General features: G+C 44.7%; 1 protein-coding gene across 2 annotated transcripts in view; it reads right to left on the bottom strand.

The window, feature by feature from the left end:
• The window catches only part of Slc23a2 (solute carrier family 23 member 2), a 126184-nt gene that overhangs the window by 9959 nt on the left and 98579 nt on the right, over window positions 1-17646 (bottom strand). For both annotated transcript variants that reach the window (XM_042694498.1, XM_042694499.1), the window contains exons 9-13: window positions 14206-14326; window positions 13591-13747; window positions 8672-8819; window positions 6148-6253; window positions 467-596 (exon numbers count right to left, since the gene is read on the bottom strand). In XM_042694498.1, the coding sequence (XP_042550432.1) occupies window positions 467-596; window positions 6148-6253; window positions 8672-8819; window positions 13591-13747; window positions 14206-14326 (662 nt within the window). The remainder of the gene's footprint in view (window positions 1-466; window positions 597-6147; window positions 6254-8671; window positions 8820-13590; window positions 13748-14205; window positions 14327-17646) is intronic.

The raw sequence follows: 17646 nt of genomic DNA, 5'->3' as shown, positions 1-17646 counted from the left end.
CACATCTTCTCTAGATTTAAGGATGGCAAAGAGCAGTGGCTCCTCTTCCAAGTAAATGGGGAAACCCACTGAATATCTGATGCATGACCCTGATGGCTATAAGTGAACAGCTCAGAGATCAATCCACAGTTCCACTGTGATAATGGTCAAGTTTAAATATCCCATTCACAGAAAAAGACAGGTGAGTTCAATCAATTAGAAACTAATTAAAGAGACTATTATCTTCATATTTGTGGTACAATTTTCTTATTGCAGGTTTTACCTTTAACATAAATTCAATTCAGGAGAGTAATGCTGACATAACCTTTTATACTTTAAAACAGAAATTACTAACCTTAATCTTATTGAAGAGAATTAGCAAAAAATACAAAATAAATAAAATACCATGATTTTCATTAAGAATTAGCCAATGTGAAGAAAGGCATCTGAGAGGGAAGCTGGCTACCAGAGGTGGGATCCTACTTACCAAAGAGGGTGCAGAAGAGGGCTCCGAGAACAGGGTCTGGGAGGGATGCAAACAGGGCACTGAACTTGCCAATCATACCCAGGCCAAGCATGAGCGCTGCACCATACTGGATCACTCGGCGGCTGCCCACCTGTGGATACACCAGAGACGAATGCCAGTTCACTTGCCATCCTTCCAGCCCAACATCCCAGGACAAATAGGGCGTGCTCTGGCAGAACCCACCTCACTCTATAACCTGTTCACAGTGACTGATCTCAATATAGGATGACTGTAAATTACTATCCACATGAGCCAAGCAGATCTCTCTCTCACCCTCCTTCCTTTCCCTTCCCAACATCTTAGCTATCTATTTGTGTCTTGTCTGTGGGTGGGTGACCTCATAGACCAGGGGTCGGTGATGGGCTTTGTTTTTCCATGCCCTAATTATGTCACCTGTGCTGGGGTGACAAGGCCATTGGCTGGGATGACCTCCTGGGAGCTCAGATGCTCGCTTGCTTACTTACTTCTCTTCGGGGTTCCATATATCACGCTTTACCAAATCAACCCTCCAGAGCCTTTGGCCCAACTCTATGGCCCCTCCCCCCCTGCATTTCCCACTGTCAGACACCTTCCCTCTTCCCTCCCAACACTTCTGGGGCCATCTTTCCTCATGGTATGTCTTATTTGTGAGAGGTGGTGCTGTGCAGGGGAGGGGCCAACGATTATAGAGGTGTTAAGCTGTGTCACTGGTTTATGGCACCCACTCCACCTCTGACATATGACCAGGCAAGTCAGCCTCCCTGGCTCAGATCTTCTGGATAAACCTCATGGTCTTGCTTGACATACCTAAAGTGGTCTCGATGGTGGCTGGCCAGCACAGGTATTTGAGGCTGTCCATCTGAGCTTCCTCTTCTCACTGTCATGGATGGAGGGGACTTTCTTTCTTTCTTTTTTTGTCAGCCGTGGAGCTTAAACTCTGGGCTTGGGCGCTGTCCCTGCGCTCTTTCGCTCAAGACGAATGCTCTACCACTGGAGCCACAGTGCCACTTCCAGTTTTCTAGTACTTTATTGGAGGTAAGAATCTCACGGACTTTCCTGCCTGGGCTGGCTTTGAACCGTGATCCTCAGATCTGAGCCTCCTGAGTTGCTAGGATTACAGGTGTGAGCCACCGGCGCCCAGCGTGGAGTGGACTTTCTAAACATACTGAAGCCATGCGTGCTAGTGAGCATCTCTGTGTGTGTCCTTGTCCTGTTGTGTTGAGACCTAAACTATTAGCCCAGAAGCCTCCTCCCTCATGACTTAGCATGCTCTTTCCCTAGGCAACACTAGGCCCATTTAGTAAAGTCAGCAAATGATTAGCCCCTACCCCCTTTTACCTGAGAGAGCTCTCCTTTGGGATAGCTATAACCATATAAGGCAGCAAGATCCCCTAAATCTCAAGTCATATGGTCACCAGAGAGGGCACGCGTTTGGGGCAGCTATAACCATGTAAGATATTAAGAGTTCCCAAATCTCGGAGGTTATAAAAGTCACCTGAAACAATAGCTGACACTTCCTCTCACTTCTCTCTTGTGAGAAGGGGTCTTGCCAGTGCCTTTACTGGAATAAACCTTTTCTTTGTTCTTTGTACCTGGATGTCTGCATGGTCTTCTGGCAGTCTAATAATATAACTTCTGCTTTCTAGAAGCTTCTAGCCTGAGGTCACCCAGATAGCAGGAAGTAAAACTGGTATCTGGTTCAAGAATTTTTCACTGTTGGCGTGTACTTTTTCTGCCTGGACTAAAATAATGTCTGGAGGCATGTCCATGAGACTATGTGGACTTATAGTAAGGACAAGATGGCTAACTTAAGTTTAAGTTGATTAAAAAAGAAGGGAAATTTCAAATTCAATTCCTCCCAAGCATGGGTCACACATTCCAAGTGCTCCTTAGCTCTCCTGCCATCCTCCAGCTCCAGGTCCAGGCCCCAGGGCAAATGCCGAAGTTTACAGTGTAATCTGGGTTCTCCTGGCTAGTGGTGTAACTGTGTGATTCAGATGGGTCTGAAGCTTCCAATGAAGTTTCTCCAAGGTTCTCAAGACAGCTACGTGAGCAACAGGGCCTAACCTTTTACTGTATGAGTGAAGAGCTAGTTGACCAGCTGGATTTGGTCACAGTCTGCTTCTAGCCTCCAGTGTCTCAACCCAGAAAAGCAGGGCAGGCAAGTAGCAGGAAGGATGATACAAACAGTTGGATTAAGCAGAAATGAATTGTGCTTGCTGAAATTACATGACAAAGAAGTCTTTCATTTCCAAATGGCTCCTTTCTCAGTAGACACCTTAGAGGATTACCGAACTAGCACGTGTTAGGCAGAGGTGGATCCAAAGATGGATAAATCACAAGCTTGTAATCAAACATTATTCTGCTGTGTGGGTACCCAGAGGTATAGGGAAAAAAATGTGAGTTAGAGAGAGTGGCGGAGATGGCCTTGAGGGCTAAGAGTTCAGTGGAAGAAGAGCTTCCAGGCAGAGGGAACAGCTTGTATGAAGATTTCTAGTAGGGCTGGGCAGCCCTGACAAGAGGAAATTTATGTGAAAACCACAACAGAAGACTTTCCACACTGTCAAAAGCCAGGCAGCAACTAAGCCACTCTGCTGCTCAATGAATATTACTTGAGTGTCCATGTACATTTCCTCTTCTTAAATACCAAACACACGGTACTAAAATTCCTGCCCTCCAAGAGTGCCCTTCCCAGGAGTTTGTGTCTCTTCTTATGCCGGCCATCCTCTGGCCTCTTCACACCTCCTTCTGACTTCCTTCCAGAAGAGTGGAAGCTCTGCCCATGTACTGCTATATGTCTATAGAGGACATCCCAGTGTTCTGACGTCCCAAGTATTCCAGCAGTATGGAATATGGCAGAGAGCAGTGGCCCTGGATACCACCAAGAGATACTATGTCCAAGGAGACTATTCACTCTGTTCCTAGAGATAAACCTAGGGCCAAACATCTCCAATGATCATACCATTGCCTATCAGGTACTTGCTACCTGCTGGGAAGGCCTGGTAAGTGCTCTATATCAAGTGATTCACTGTAATACCTTACAAGACACATAGGACCCGAAGACTAGGAGTGATATAACTTGCCCATAGACACACTGAGAGAGGAACCAGGGCTGGGATCCAAAGCAGTCACCTCCTACCATGTCACATGGCTCCTTTCTAATAAACAGTAGGCTGTACTTGGCAGTGGGGTCTGGGTAGGAAACTCCAATTCTGGAGAAAATAAGTTAGCAATTCCATGTACCTGGAATGCATTATTAACTGGATGAACGACTATAAGTAATGGAGTTGCTGGGAAATGGAAGCAGAACTTGGGGGAGAGATGCAGACCTTTTCTCTGATATGGAATCTGGCTTGATGGCTCAGCCCAGTGCTGTCTACAGGGCACATTAGACAATGGAAGCGTTTTGTTTTGCTGCGCTGTCCACTGGCAGCCATCAAGCCAGGTGAGGCGCTAAGCCTTGACCCAAGGCTAGTGCCACTCAGAGAATGAGTATTTTATTTCAATATACATATCAGGCTATTGACCCTTATACCGTCCAACATGGATCTCGATCTGGAGCCACAGGATTTCAGAGTTCTGCTCAGAAACGTGGCTTTGTCCCAAGTCCTTCAGTGGAGGAGTGGCAGATGGGTCACACAGACATTTATGCTCCATGTCCCATTTCACTGCTTCCAGGCAAATGCAGATGGACTGGCTGTGACTATAACCCTTTCCCCAAGGATCATGACTTGTGACTGACCAGAATGCAAACCTGATTACTGGCCTGACTTTCTGCCCTTGACTGGATAGATGTTGTCTCTTTGCCGGGGGAAGTGGCTTCGATGGCTAGGTCCACAGGGATTCAGCTAAATACCAATTAGCTCATTAAAAAGTGCTGGCAGGGTGCCTTAAGCTAGTGCCATCCAAATTTTAATAAAGACAATTATCCCCCAAACCACCTGGGTCACTTGTTTAAAAAAAAAAACAAAACAACTTTGCTCACTCCCTTCAGTGACCTTGGCTTAGTAATGTGGTTTGTTTTAAAGGGGCACACAAAGAGAGAAGGCTTATTAAACTGACTCCCCTGAAGAGTCCCTCTCTACCAACCTTCATAATATGACTATTTGGGACCAGTTACGTACCTACAGGCTCAAAGCAGCCACATGTGGCTACAGACTACTGTTTTAGACAGCCTGGATCAAGAACTGGAACAGCAGGATTCTACTCTATTCTAATTCAGGGATGGTCCATTGTACCTTGTTAAGAGCATTCCTGGGCTTCAAAGGCTCCACACCTAATTCTTACCATGGGCAGCAACAGGACCCAGGAATGGTACTAGAGAAAGCGCCCCGCATGCAACCTTTCCCTCCCATGCCATGCACTGGGTATAGCAGGCAGCAGGTGGGGCCATTGGCACACATGAGGCCTCATGAGCTCTGGCCTGGCTCTGCCAACTTAGGGGGGAAAAAACCAACGAACAAGTCAGGAACGAACCCTATATCATGTGCTGCTTCTCTCACCTGCATCTGTAATCCAGATTAATCAAATTTAGTGTTAGGTTTCTTGCCATCTGGTTATAGAATTCTGGACAGAGCTGGAGGGAAAATTTCTCTGGAAATTCATCCCCAACCCCATCTAATGTTACAGAGGTCAAACAGGTCTAGAAGTCTTCCGGGGTTCACCTGGAGTTCTCAGGTGAGGAGGCCTTGACTTACACAGTCCTTTTAGGATGGATGGGGAACCAGTTTTAAGAATCTCCAATTACACAACATCCAAAGGCCTCTCACCGGTAGAGCTATTCCTGACAAATAGCGCTCTTTGGCCTAAGGCAACTGGGATGTAAAGTTTAATTGCCTGTTATAAAGTTGAAAGACCCTAGAGCAGCCTTCTTCAGGAAGTTGATTTAGAGGTGGGCAGTGGCAGCGTCTGGGTGAGGGTGGGGTGGGACTCAGACTCAAGTCCTGAATCAATCAGTGTCTTACAGTGTCAAAGCCCAGTGTCCCCGTGGAGGCTTTTTATGTGAGATAGTTTTCTATAATAAGGGCATCATCTTTAACTGCTGACACCCCCAAACTGGCCCACTTCTATCCGCCCCCACTGTCTACTCCCTTCACAGCAGCCAAAGTGACCCTTAAAAAGTCACATCTCGGGGCTGGGAAGGTGGCTCAGTGGTAGAGTACTTGCCTCACATGCATGAGGCCCTGGGTTCAATTCCTCAGTACCACATAAACAGAAAAAGCCAAAGTGGCACTGCAGTTCAAGTGGTAGAGCGCTAACCTTGAGCTGAAGAACTGAGGGACAGCATTCATGCCCAGAGTTCAAGCCCCACAATCGACACACACACACAAACAAATAAGTCACATCTGGTTGCTTCCTGCAGTCCTCTTCTACTCAGTGTCTGTGGACCCCTAAGAAGGCCTGCATGAGCTGGTCCTCAATGACCCATTAGACCACACCTATGGGTGCTCCCATCAACATCTGAGGACTGCAAGAAGCAGTAAGAGCACCGGAGTGCCTTCCTTATGACCAGCCCAGGGAGGAGAACTTCCAAACAGGCACCCCACAAACTCATTGAAGGGAAAACCAGCAGGAGGGAGGACTATGGGCAGGTCCATCCTGTCTTGGACTGATCAATGGAAATAGACAAACACCCAACTCATTAATTATGAAGATATCTGTACCTTCGTAATTCCCAAAACTCCAATGTTGGGACTGGATGAAGTAGAGCCATTCCCAGTACCAAATATGCCATCGAGGACACAGGAGAGACCCTCCACGAAAATCCCCCTAAAATGTAAAGAAATGGAGGAAAGAGAAGCATTTGTTCAACAGGGAAAATACTGAAATAAGTAAGTTCTAACTGTTTTGCAACCCACAAGTATAGCACAAACCTACACCACCTAAGGTTAAGGAGGGGAAATCCTGGCCTCCACCCAGGACCTGCAGAACAGGACTTGCATTCTCACAGGCTGCTACAAGCTACTGATTCTGAAAAGACCCTCTAGAAACTGCACGTTAAACACAGGTGTTTTTTAAATTGCAAGCGAAAACAAAGGACTTTAGGTCTAAGACCAGCATGAGTGGTCCATTGCAGTAAAATATATTGATTTGATTTTTTGCTATTAAAATCCATTTTTATCATGAAGAAAATGTTTTGTAATTTTGAAAACACTGAAACTTTTCTTTAAAAAGTCCATGCATGGGCTGGGAATGTGGCTTAGTGGTATAGTGCTTGTCTAGCATGCAAGAACCCTTGGGTTCAATTCCTAGGTATCACATAAACAGAAAAAGCCAGAAGTGGTGCTGTGGCTCAAGTGGTAGAGTGCTAGTCCTGAGCAAAAAAAGCTCAGGGACAGTGCCCAGACCTGAGTTCAAGCCTCAGAAGTGGCAAAAAAAAAAAAAAAAGTCCATGCACAGGTAGTTAGGTCATATGCAAAGGTTTCATTAGAGAATGTGGAAAACCAGGGTGGAAGGCCATTGGACAAAACCTAGGCAAGTCAGGTAAGAATAAGCCCATCAACCTCATTCCACACAATCCCTTTTGGAGGGGGAGCTGCTAGCTGGAAAATTGGGGGTGATGCAGGATATTTTCTCTACTCTGCAGCCTTGACAGGGTTATTACCCATCTTGACTTCCAGAAACTAAAGACCAAAGGTTTTTTTCAGGCACTATTAGCTCACAGCTATCATACTAGCTACTCAGGAGCTGAGACCTGAAGATCCCAGTTCTAAGTCAACCAGGGAACAAAAGTTTGAGATTCTTATCTCCAATTAACCAACAAAAAGCCAGAAATGGAGTGTCTCAAATGGCAGAGTGCCAGCCTTGAGCAAATAAGCTAACGGATAGCACCAGGCCCTGAGTTACAGGCCCCAGTATTGGTGTGTGCATTCATACACACGCACGTGCGCATGCGCGCGTGCGTGTATATACACACACACAGAAGGAAGAAGGGAGGGTGGGGAAGGGCGGAAGGAAAGAATGGCAGAAGGAAGGAAGGAAGGGAGGGAGGAAGGAAAGGAGGGGAAGGGAGGGAGATGGAAAGGAAGAAAAAGACCGGGGTTTTGAGGGCATAGAACTCACAGCAAAGCTCATACATTTCTGTCATCTATTCCTAATCTTCTGTTCCTATTTGTATGCACTGTAATTGTGCACAGATCACACAACATCTATCCTGAAACACAGTTGAAGCATCTGAGAGACCAGAGTGATTTACTGTGTGCTGTTAAGGTTTCCCCAACAGAAGTGAGAAAGAGTGCTCTTTTATCTCTTGTCTGTCCTAGTGTCAGGAGTGAATGGGATAGGGGTGGGGAAGAACATTTGCAACTCAGAAAGAACCTTGTAAACTATGAGGAATTGTTTTACTCCCGTGCCTAAACTTTGAGTTTATATGGAAAAACAAAGACAACAGAAAAATCAAAGTAAATATATCATAAGGACAGGAAACCACGGGAAGAAAAAGAGCAGGTGCCTGTATTTATTGTGTAAGTGTCAGGGTTTTTTTGGGTCAGTTGTAGGGCTTGAACTCTGGGTCTGGAAGCTGTCCCTCAGCTCTTCTGCTCAAGGCTAGCACTCTACTGCTTGAGCCACAGCACCACTTCCAGTTTCTTGGGGGTTAACAGGAGATTAAGAGTCTCACTGACTTTCCTGCCTGCACTGGCTTTGAAGCATGATCCTCAGATCTCAGCCCCCTGAGTAACTAGGATTACTGGCATGAGCCACCAGCCCTTGGCTAACGTTTCAAGTTTTTGTTTTTTTTTTGGTCAGTCGTGGGGCTTGAACTCTGGGCCTGGGCACTGTCCCTGCGCTCTTCAGCTCAAGGTGAGTGCTCTACCGCTTAGCCACAGTGCCACTTCCGGTTTTTGAGTCGTTTATTGGAGGTAAGAGTCTCACGGACTTTCCTGCCTGGGCTGGCTTTGAACCTTGATCCTCAGATCTCAGCCTCCTGAGTAGCTAGGATTATAGGAGTGAGCCACCAGTGCCTGTTTAAAGTAATTTTCATAGAATGTCTGAGCAACTGGAAAGAAGGGCAGGAATTGTGTTTTATATTACAGATGAGGGAAAGAGGGTGAAAGAGAGCAATGATTTGCCCAAAGACAAACAGGCAATAAATAGTCCTGCTCAGTGGCAGCTTTCATACTGAAATTCCTAGGTTATCTAAACTAATAGCCTGGATAAAGAATGGGGCTTCCAGGAGACATATCATACCTGTTTATTGCATGGATAGGAGGCGGTGGGGCACAGGAGAGCCTGGCACAGGCGTAGTAGTCACCGATGGATTCAATGATACTGGCAACGACGGCGCTGAGCATGCCGATGACACCAGCAGCGGACACGGTGGGCAGTCCCCACTGAACTGAGGAGGGAAGACAACGTGAAAAGTAAAGTAAACCATGTTTACTCTCCTAGAGGGAAAGGCAGAAGTTAGGAGCACCTCAGACATCTCTATCTCTCTGCAAGATCAGGTTAGATTTTGAAGCTCCTGGAAATTTAGTTTTGAAATCTCAGCCATTGAAGCACCAGATGTCTGGGAAAGTTACTGAGTCAGGCCTCTGGAAAGGACTGATCCTTTCTATATCTTTATCTAAAAAAAGCAGCCACTTGGTTGGAAGTGGAAGATGCTCCTTATCAGGCTTAGTGTCTTAACAATTCCACATACTCTGCTGTGTTAGGAAATTTATTTGAAGACGATTTATGACATTGCTATAGAGAATACAGTACAAAGTGACAGCACCAAATAAAAACACAATGAAAAACCATTAGCTAAATCTAAATTCCAACGATGTTACTGCCCTCCCCCCCCCCCCACACACACACTCTGCCTTTTTAAAAGTAAACCACAAACCATGTTATAAAAAATGGCCCTGTGCTGGTGGCTCACACCTCTATAACCCTAGCTACTCAGCTGAGAGGAGGATCACAGTTGAAAGCTAGCCTGGGTAGGAAAGTCTATGAGATTCTTATTTCCAATTAACCAGCAAAAAGGCAGAAGTAGACATGTAGCTCAAGTGGTAATGTGCCAGCCTTGAACAAAAAAGGTTAAGGGACACTGTAGACATTGAGTTCAAGCCCCAGTAGTGTCACAAAAAAAAAAAGTTGCCAGGTGCTGATGGCTCAAGCCTATAATCCTAGTTATTTGGGAGGCTGAGCTCTGAAAATCATGGTTCAAAGCCAGCTTAGGAAGAAAAGTCCATGAGACTCTATCTCATTAACCACAGAAAGCTGGAAGTGGAGCTGTGGCTCAAGTGGTAGAGCAATAGTTTTGAGCATGAAAGCTCAGGACTAAGGCTGGGTGCTGGTATCTCATGCTGCTAATCCCAGCTTTTCAGGAGGCTGAGATCAGAGGATCATGGTTCAAAGACAGCCTGGGCCGGAAAAGTCCATGAGACTGTTCTCTCCAATTACCTACCAGAAAACTGGAAATGGAGCTGTGGCTCAAAATGGTAGTGCTCAGGGACAGCACCCAGGTCCTGAGTTCAAGCCTTATAACCAACCAGAAAAAAAAAAAAAAAAAAAAAAAGCAAAACTAAAAGCAAAAAATAAACAGCTCAGGGACAGAGTATAGCCCCAGAGTTCAAGCCACAGAATTGGGGGGGGGGGGGGGGGGGAGGGGGAAGGGCAGAGAATTTTATATTTTAAAACAAAAGAGTACCATCATTAATTGGATATATTTTTCTTTAAAAGTATATCTGCCATTCACTGTTAATATGAACAGTCTCCCTTGATAAAGTCACTGGCCCTTCTCTGAACCACTAGGTACAATATACCTACTGAAGACGAAGCAGAGAGAGAGGGGAAGGGGAATTAGATGGAACAGTCTTTCAGGCAGAAATCAGTCCTGTAGCCTGGGGTACAATACACTCCAGGAGAACCAGGAACAACAGAGGGATAGACAGTTCAAGTTCAAATGAAGGCAAGCCAGGTATAAGGGAGGCAGTTAGTGCACTGCTAGGCAAGGGGGAGGGAGGGGGAGATGGATGAAGAAGGGATGCAGTATAGGAACAACTAAAGCTCAGCAGAGGGGGATGTGTGGGGCATGGAAGGTACCTAGAAGGGCTTTTGTGTTACAGCTAACAGGGAGGAAGGATGAGCTTGGGAAAAGATGGAACAGAAAGGGTACTAAGAAGGTAGAACTGCTCCCACATGGGGCTGCCCTGCCCTGTGAGATTAATCAGAGCAGATTGAGATCACTAGGTCAAGGGTACAAGGTGCAGCTCCCAAGCAGGTGTGTAACAGGCTTGGTCAGCACTTCCTCTCAGGGTTGGCTCAAGGTTTTCTTAACTGTCATATTTGGGCTTTTTTTTTTTTTTGGCTGGTCTTGGGCCTTGAACTCTGGGCTTAGGCGCTGTCCCTGAGCTCCTTTTGCTCAAGACTAGTGATCTACCACTTGAGGTACAGCACCACAAACCTTTTTCTGTTATTATCTGGAGATAAAAGTCTCACAGACTTTCCTGCCCAGCTTGGCTTGGAACCAGGACCCTCAGATCTCAGCCTCCTGAGTAGCTAGGATTACAGGTGTGTGCCACTAGTGCCTGGTATCATTTGAGCATTTTCTAAATAATCCTTTATGCTGTTTCTGTATCACCACTGTGGAACTACAACTTCATTTCATTGTCATGATTTTTAGGGGAGATTCCTATTTTATCCTGTCATTTACAAGTTGAACTTCTCTAATCTGAAAAGCTGAAATGCTCCAAAATCTAATGTTTTAAGAACCATCTGGGCACCATAAAATTTCTAAACTTGACCTCAAGTAATTAGTTAAATGCAGGGCACTAAAACACAGCACAAATATTCTTCAGGCTGTGGTATAAGGTGTCAGAGAAATATAAATGTACTTTGTGGTTAGACGTGGGTTCCATCCCCAATAAATTTCATTATGTATTTCTTTTTTTTTTAATCCAAAATCCAGCTGGGTATTGGTGGCTCATGCCTGTAATCCTAGCTACTCAGGAGGCTGAAATCTGAGGATCACTATTTGAACCCAGCCTGGGCAGTAACATCCATGAGACTCATCTCAAATTATACACCAAAAAAGCTGGAAGTGGAGCTATGGCTGAAGTGGTAGAGTGCTAGCCTTGAGCAAAAAGCCTCACAGCATCCAAGCCCTGACATGACAGCCACTCTTTCCTCCCCACCCCCCCCCAAAAAAAATCAGAAATCCAAACACTACTGTTCCAATCATTCTGGAAAAGGGGACAGTCCACCAGTGCTATTTTCAGAAAGTTTTTCAATTTCTCAATCTCTTCACCCTTATGATTTTCTTTTTACCTGAGGTCCTTAACTCTAATTCCTAAAAATTTTATTCTATTACAAATTTAGATAATAATATTATTATTATTTTGCCATTCTTAGGATTTGAACTCAGGGCTTGGGCACTGTCCCTAAGCTTCTTCTTCAAGGCTAGCACTCTACTATTTGAGCCACAGCCCAATTTCTGGCCTTTTCTGTTTATATGATACTGAGGAATGGAACCCAGGGCTTCATGCATGCTAGGCAAGCACTCTATCACTAAGCCAAATTTCCAGCCTCATAATCTTTTAATTTTTAATACTCTTTACACACACACACACACACACACACTCACACACACACACTCACACACTCACAAGTAACTTGATGGCTTCCAACCTTGTCTTAAAGCTATCGTATTTCACCTTTTTAAACTAAAATTTGTTTGTTACAACAGAACTTTTCAACCTTGACTCTGTTGTCACTTTGGACCAGACAGAAATATATTAACTGCCAATCCAGCTAATTCTTTCTACACTGAAGGCTCCTAACATGAAATAAAACCTGTCTCTGGATTAATCTGAATCACTGGAGAGACTCATTCTAGGTCTCTGGAGGTTGCTCTATATCCAGGGGATCTCTGGTAATTTACCAGTGCTCAGCCACTAAGGGGTTAACCTGAAGAATTGCCCTGTACTCATTCATCATCATAGTTACACCACTCACCCTGTCACACCTGAGGAATCTTTAGTCCTGAAACAGGAATGCCTGCTCTGCCTCCTGCTCCTATTGGCCCCTGGCCTGGGGAGCTGCCTGTACAGGCAGAGGCTACCTGCATGTGCTTGGGCAGCAGCATCACACCTGCCCTCCCCCACTGCCTCCCAACAGCCTCACCAAGTAGTTTTTAATCTCATTTTATCTAGGATTAGAGGTATGTTTATGAACCATGTACATTCTTTTGTGGAAACAAGATAGGTATGTATAAATATACAATTAGCCTCATGTGATCTGATGAGAATGTTATGTTAGAAAGACTAGACTTTAAAGCTTTTGAGAATGTATCAAGAATAAAAAGGACCAATGCCAGCACTGTCATTATTCAACATGCTTAGAGCAGTTTGACCTAACTTTAATTATTCTTGGCTTCTCTTGCTTTTCCCCTTTGTTTCTTTATAAAATACAAAAGACTAGATAAATAAATCGGTTTAATCTGACTAAGCCCAGGCTTTGTTCTAATACAAACTCAAAATGGTGGAAGCAATACAACAACTAAACAGGTAATGACGCTGGGCTCATGAGTCTGACTTCGAGGGTTGGGGTCTAGAAAACACTACACGTGACTCCAGGTGATACTCCAGTGGGAGATCATATGCTCTGCCCCCATGAGTCACCCAACACTCTTAACTAAAACTTAAGATCCATCTTCCGGTGCTTGTAAGTATTGGTTTACCTCCGCAGCTGTGACCAAATTAAAAAGATTATGGCTGCCCATTAAAAGATTACATAAATCCTATCATGTGTGAGCCGTTTGCTTCCTAATCTCCAGGCCTCTCCTACTCAAATATTGTGATTCGGGTGGCTCATTTTGGAACCAAGCAGTTTCATCCTTGCCCTCAAATCTTGGCTACTAAAGGCCAAACTTGCCAAGGATTTAAATCTTAGCAGAGGTAGAAAGCCAAGCAATTAACCTAAGAAGGAAGCTGGTTAGTACTTGTGTTCTGATGACCATTCTCTGGGGGAAAAGTTTTCCTTTTTTCACTGTCTAATCTTCTAATCACCAAAACTGCCAGACCTTTAGATGTTTTGGAAAAAAGAAAAGTGTTTCATGCTACTTCCAACCCCTCTAAATAGGGACCTCCCGGACTCTGGAGCCCTTTAGTCACCCAGATACTTACATGGATATGGAACCTTAAACCAGGGGGCTACCAGAAGCACACCCTGTCTGGCATCGGTGCGGGCATAGAAGCCATACTTGGTGCTGTCAGGTGGGAATACATCAGTCACTGTAAAGATGAAGCAGAGCAGCCAGGACACCAGGATGGCCAGGATGATCTGAAGTGGTCAAGGAGAGAAGCTCTGTCAAGCAAAGCTTTTTGGCAGAGCCAGAGGCTACTGGACATACACAACCTTCCTTTCCTGTAGTGTCACAACCCCACCCCCTCCATCCCCCCAGAACCCGAGATGATCACTATTCTGCAGACCTACTCTTTGATAAGAACTGTACTAGAAGCAATTTTATGCAGGGCAATTCAAGCTGCCCTTCCAGAGTCTGGCTAGGAAAACAAGAATGGACTTTATGCCTGCACAGGCCAGCTGGGGGCTCCAGTTTCAGAGGTGAACTTTATACAGCTTCTAAATCTTAAAGCCATGATGCCTGGGGAGGTAATAAGTACCCCAATGTCACCCCACAGATGTGGGTGTCCCAGCCTGTCCTTCATCTAATACCTTAGCTCTGAAGAAAAGACAATAGCACCAGGGAGAGGAGAGTGAGGGTAGGAAGTCATACTCACAGGGAACATTTTGAAAAGCTGTAACTTGTATGCAGTCCACCCTTTCTTAGATTTATAAATTGGGAGAGGAAATTTAACATTCCTGGCATACTGAGAAAACAGCAACACTAAGAAAATTGTCCTGAGAAGGAAAGAAGAAATGAAGTTAAAGGTTGTTGCAGCTGTGTTTTTTTCAAAGACTCAAAAGTTTCTATGTTAGCACTGACTGCCTGTGGACAATTCATATACCCAGAGAGATGCTAATCCTCTTAGCTAGGATATGGCCATTTTATTTCTTAGAAATGCCATTTAGGGGAAGATGTAGTATACCTCACTGACCTAATATCTCTTTTCTTTCTATTTTTTTTGGGTCAGTTGTAGGGCTTCAATTCTAGGCCTGGGAGCTGTTCCTCAGCTCTTCAGCTCAAGGCCAGTGCCCTACCACTTTAGGCACAGCGCCACTTCTGGTTTTCCTGCCGGGGCTGGCTTTGAACCTCGATCCTCAGTTCTCAGCCTCCTGAGTAGCTAGGATTACAGGTATGAGCCACTGGCACCTGGCTGACCTAAGATTTCTTTCTTTTTTTTTTTTTGGGTCCAGTCGTGGGGCCTGAACTCTGGGCCTGGGCGCTGTCCCTCAACTCTTCAGCTCAAGGCTAGCACTCTACCACTTGAGCCACAGCGCCACTTCCAGTTTTTTTCTTTTTGCTTATGTGGTGCTGAGGAATCGAACCCAGGGCCTCAGGCATGCAAGGCAAGCGCTCTACCACTGAGCCATCTTCCCAGCCCCCCTAATATTTCTTAATGGTGAAGTGAAACCACAATATTAATGCATTGCCAAAGTGTTCCTAAATAGAGTAAGAAAATCCGAAGTATGTACAAAGATCACAATGTATCTGCCAGACACAACGTGCCATATGATATAGTACAACTATGAATTAACTATAAACACTCAGATACTGTATGTACATGTTCACACACACACACCAACAGGTAAGAAGGCCATGTCCCAAAGGCACACAGGAATTAGCTCTGAATGATACAATTTGTGTCTGTTCATTTGCTACTTTATTTTCTGACTTACTTACAGTGAGCATTAATCTTCTGAGGTTTGTGTATCCTCACATTACTCTAAAGCCTTTCTAGGGGCTGGGAAGGTGGCTCAGTGGTAGAGTGCTTGCCTTGCATGCCTGAGGCCCTGGGTTTGATTCCCCAGCACCACATAAGCAAAAAGAAAAAAGCCGAAAGTGGCACTATGGCTCAAGTGGTAGAGTGCTAGCCTTGAGCTGAAGAGCTGAGGGACAGTGCCCAGGCCCAGAGTTCAGGCCCCACGACCGGACCAAAAATATAAATAAATAAATAAAGCCTTTCTAGTCAGCATCTTCTTCTTTTTTTTTTTTAATTGTGCCGATCCTGTGGCTTGAACTCAGAACCTGGGTGCTGTCTTTCAGCTTATTTTGCTCAAGGCTGGTGCTCTATAACTTGAGCTACAAAATCCTTTCCTGGCTTTTTGGTGGCTAGCTAGCATTTTTTGCCTAGACTAGCTTTGAACCATGATTCTCACATTTCAGCCTCTACGATTACAGGCATGAGCCTTGTTATGCTCATTTTTTCTAGCTTTAAAGATAAATGTTCCATGTACTTTATTTGCCTTAAAGGCTATGATTTTTTTGGGGAGGTGGGGAGTGTAGTATCAGCCATGAAGCTTGGAATTGGCCTGGGCACCGTCCCTCAGCTCTTCAGCTCAAGGTAGGCACTCTACCACTTGAGCCACAGCACCATTTCCAGTTTTCTGGTGGTTAATTGGAGATAAGAGTCTCATGGACTTTCCTCCCGGGCTGGCTGGCTTTGAACCTCGATCCTCAGATCTTAGCCTCCTGAGTAGCTAGGATTACAGGCATGAGCCACTGGTGCCTGGCTTAAGGTTATGAATTTCTTGAGAACAACCCAGAGTGCTCTAAATGTGGTTTGTGCTGTTAATGTCATCGTTCACTAAATTATTTGTAATTCTGAAATTTCAATTTCCTTTTGAACTAGGAGTTACTTTTAACACTTTTTTTTTAAGCTAAGTGGGTCAGGTTCCTTTTTTTGTTTTGTGCTTTTGTTATAGGCTTCTGTTTTGTAAATACAATACTTCCTCTTTTGGTATTTACTGAATTTCCCTGAAGAAATATTATGTCAACTACATGGCCATGCTGGTTAGAGAAAGTGTGACCAACCTTTAATGATATATCTTTGATATGTTCACATACCTTAATTTGTGATGATGTTTAATTACTGTAACCCCCTGATGCACAGAAAAAAAGTCAATGAATGTTATCTGCATTATTTTCTAATGTTATTATATTCTTTTAGAAAGTTTACTTGTTGGTAGACAGGCTCTGGTAGCTCACGCCTGTATTCCTACTTACACCCCTCAGCTATCAGGAGATTGGTATCTGAGGATGATAGTTTAAAGCCACCCTGGGGGCAGGAAGGTCCAAGATACTCTTTCTCCAATCAACCATACCATTAAAAAAAAAAAAGAGAGAGAGAGAGAACTTGTGGTTAGAGCACCACAGGTAGTAGTAGAGCCGGCCTTGGGAGGTGGGGGGAGCTAAAAACAAGTAAGTGCCCAGACCCTGAGTTCAAGAAGTTCCAGGACTGGCACACACAAAAAGATTATCAAAGTCCTGTATTTCCCCACTAATACCTATATTTCTTCACTAATATAAGACATTGTTATGTTTAATGAACTTGATATTCTATGTAAAAGGATCAGGGCTGAGTAACATGTATTGACAGAGCTCTTCTGGCTTAGAGAGCCAGGTCACACCATCAGTGAAAACACACCTTCTGAGAGCATCTTTACTTTTTACCAGTCTGGAAATTTCTTTGAATCCCATCTAAGTAATGTAGCTTCTTAGTATTTCAACTCATGTGCACAAGACTTAGCATGACTTCAAAAACTCCAGAGCTGATGACACCACAGTTGTATCCCATTAACAAAGCTTAAAGCTATCCAATCTGGGGCTGAGATGGTGGCTCAGTGGTAGAGTGTTTGCCTTGCATGCATGAGGCTCTGGGTTCAATTCCTCAGCACCACATAAGCAGAAAAAGTGGGAAGTAGTGCTGTGGCTCAAGTAGTAGAGCACTAGCCTTGAGCTGAGAAGCTGAGGGACAGCGCCCAGGCCCAGAGTTCAGGCCCCATGACTGACCAAAAACAAAAACCATCCAATCTTCACTCTACACGTCACTGCTAAATTCGCCTCTGGAATAACTTGACTGTGAGTCACTTCCCAAGCCTCTATGTCCTCTCCTTCACCAAAAATAAATAAATAAAAAATCCTCCGACTATTCTCTAGCATGAATTACATGAAATTATGTCTCTTGGTGTAACTGTCCAAATGATGTTGCATAAGGCTGCCCCACGATGGCGGTGGGGGGGGAGGGGGGAGGAGGATAGGAGGGTGGGGCCCACTCTGT

This window comes from Dipodomys spectabilis, unplaced genomic scaffold, assembly GCF_019054845.1.
Source record: "Dipodomys spectabilis isolate Male_0828 unplaced genomic scaffold, ASM1905484v1 ptg000175l, whole genome shotgun sequence".
NCBI lineage: Eukaryota > Metazoa > Chordata > Mammalia > Rodentia > Heteromyidae > Dipodomys > Dipodomys spectabilis.
This window is presented reverse-complemented; position numbering and strand designations above follow the sequence as displayed.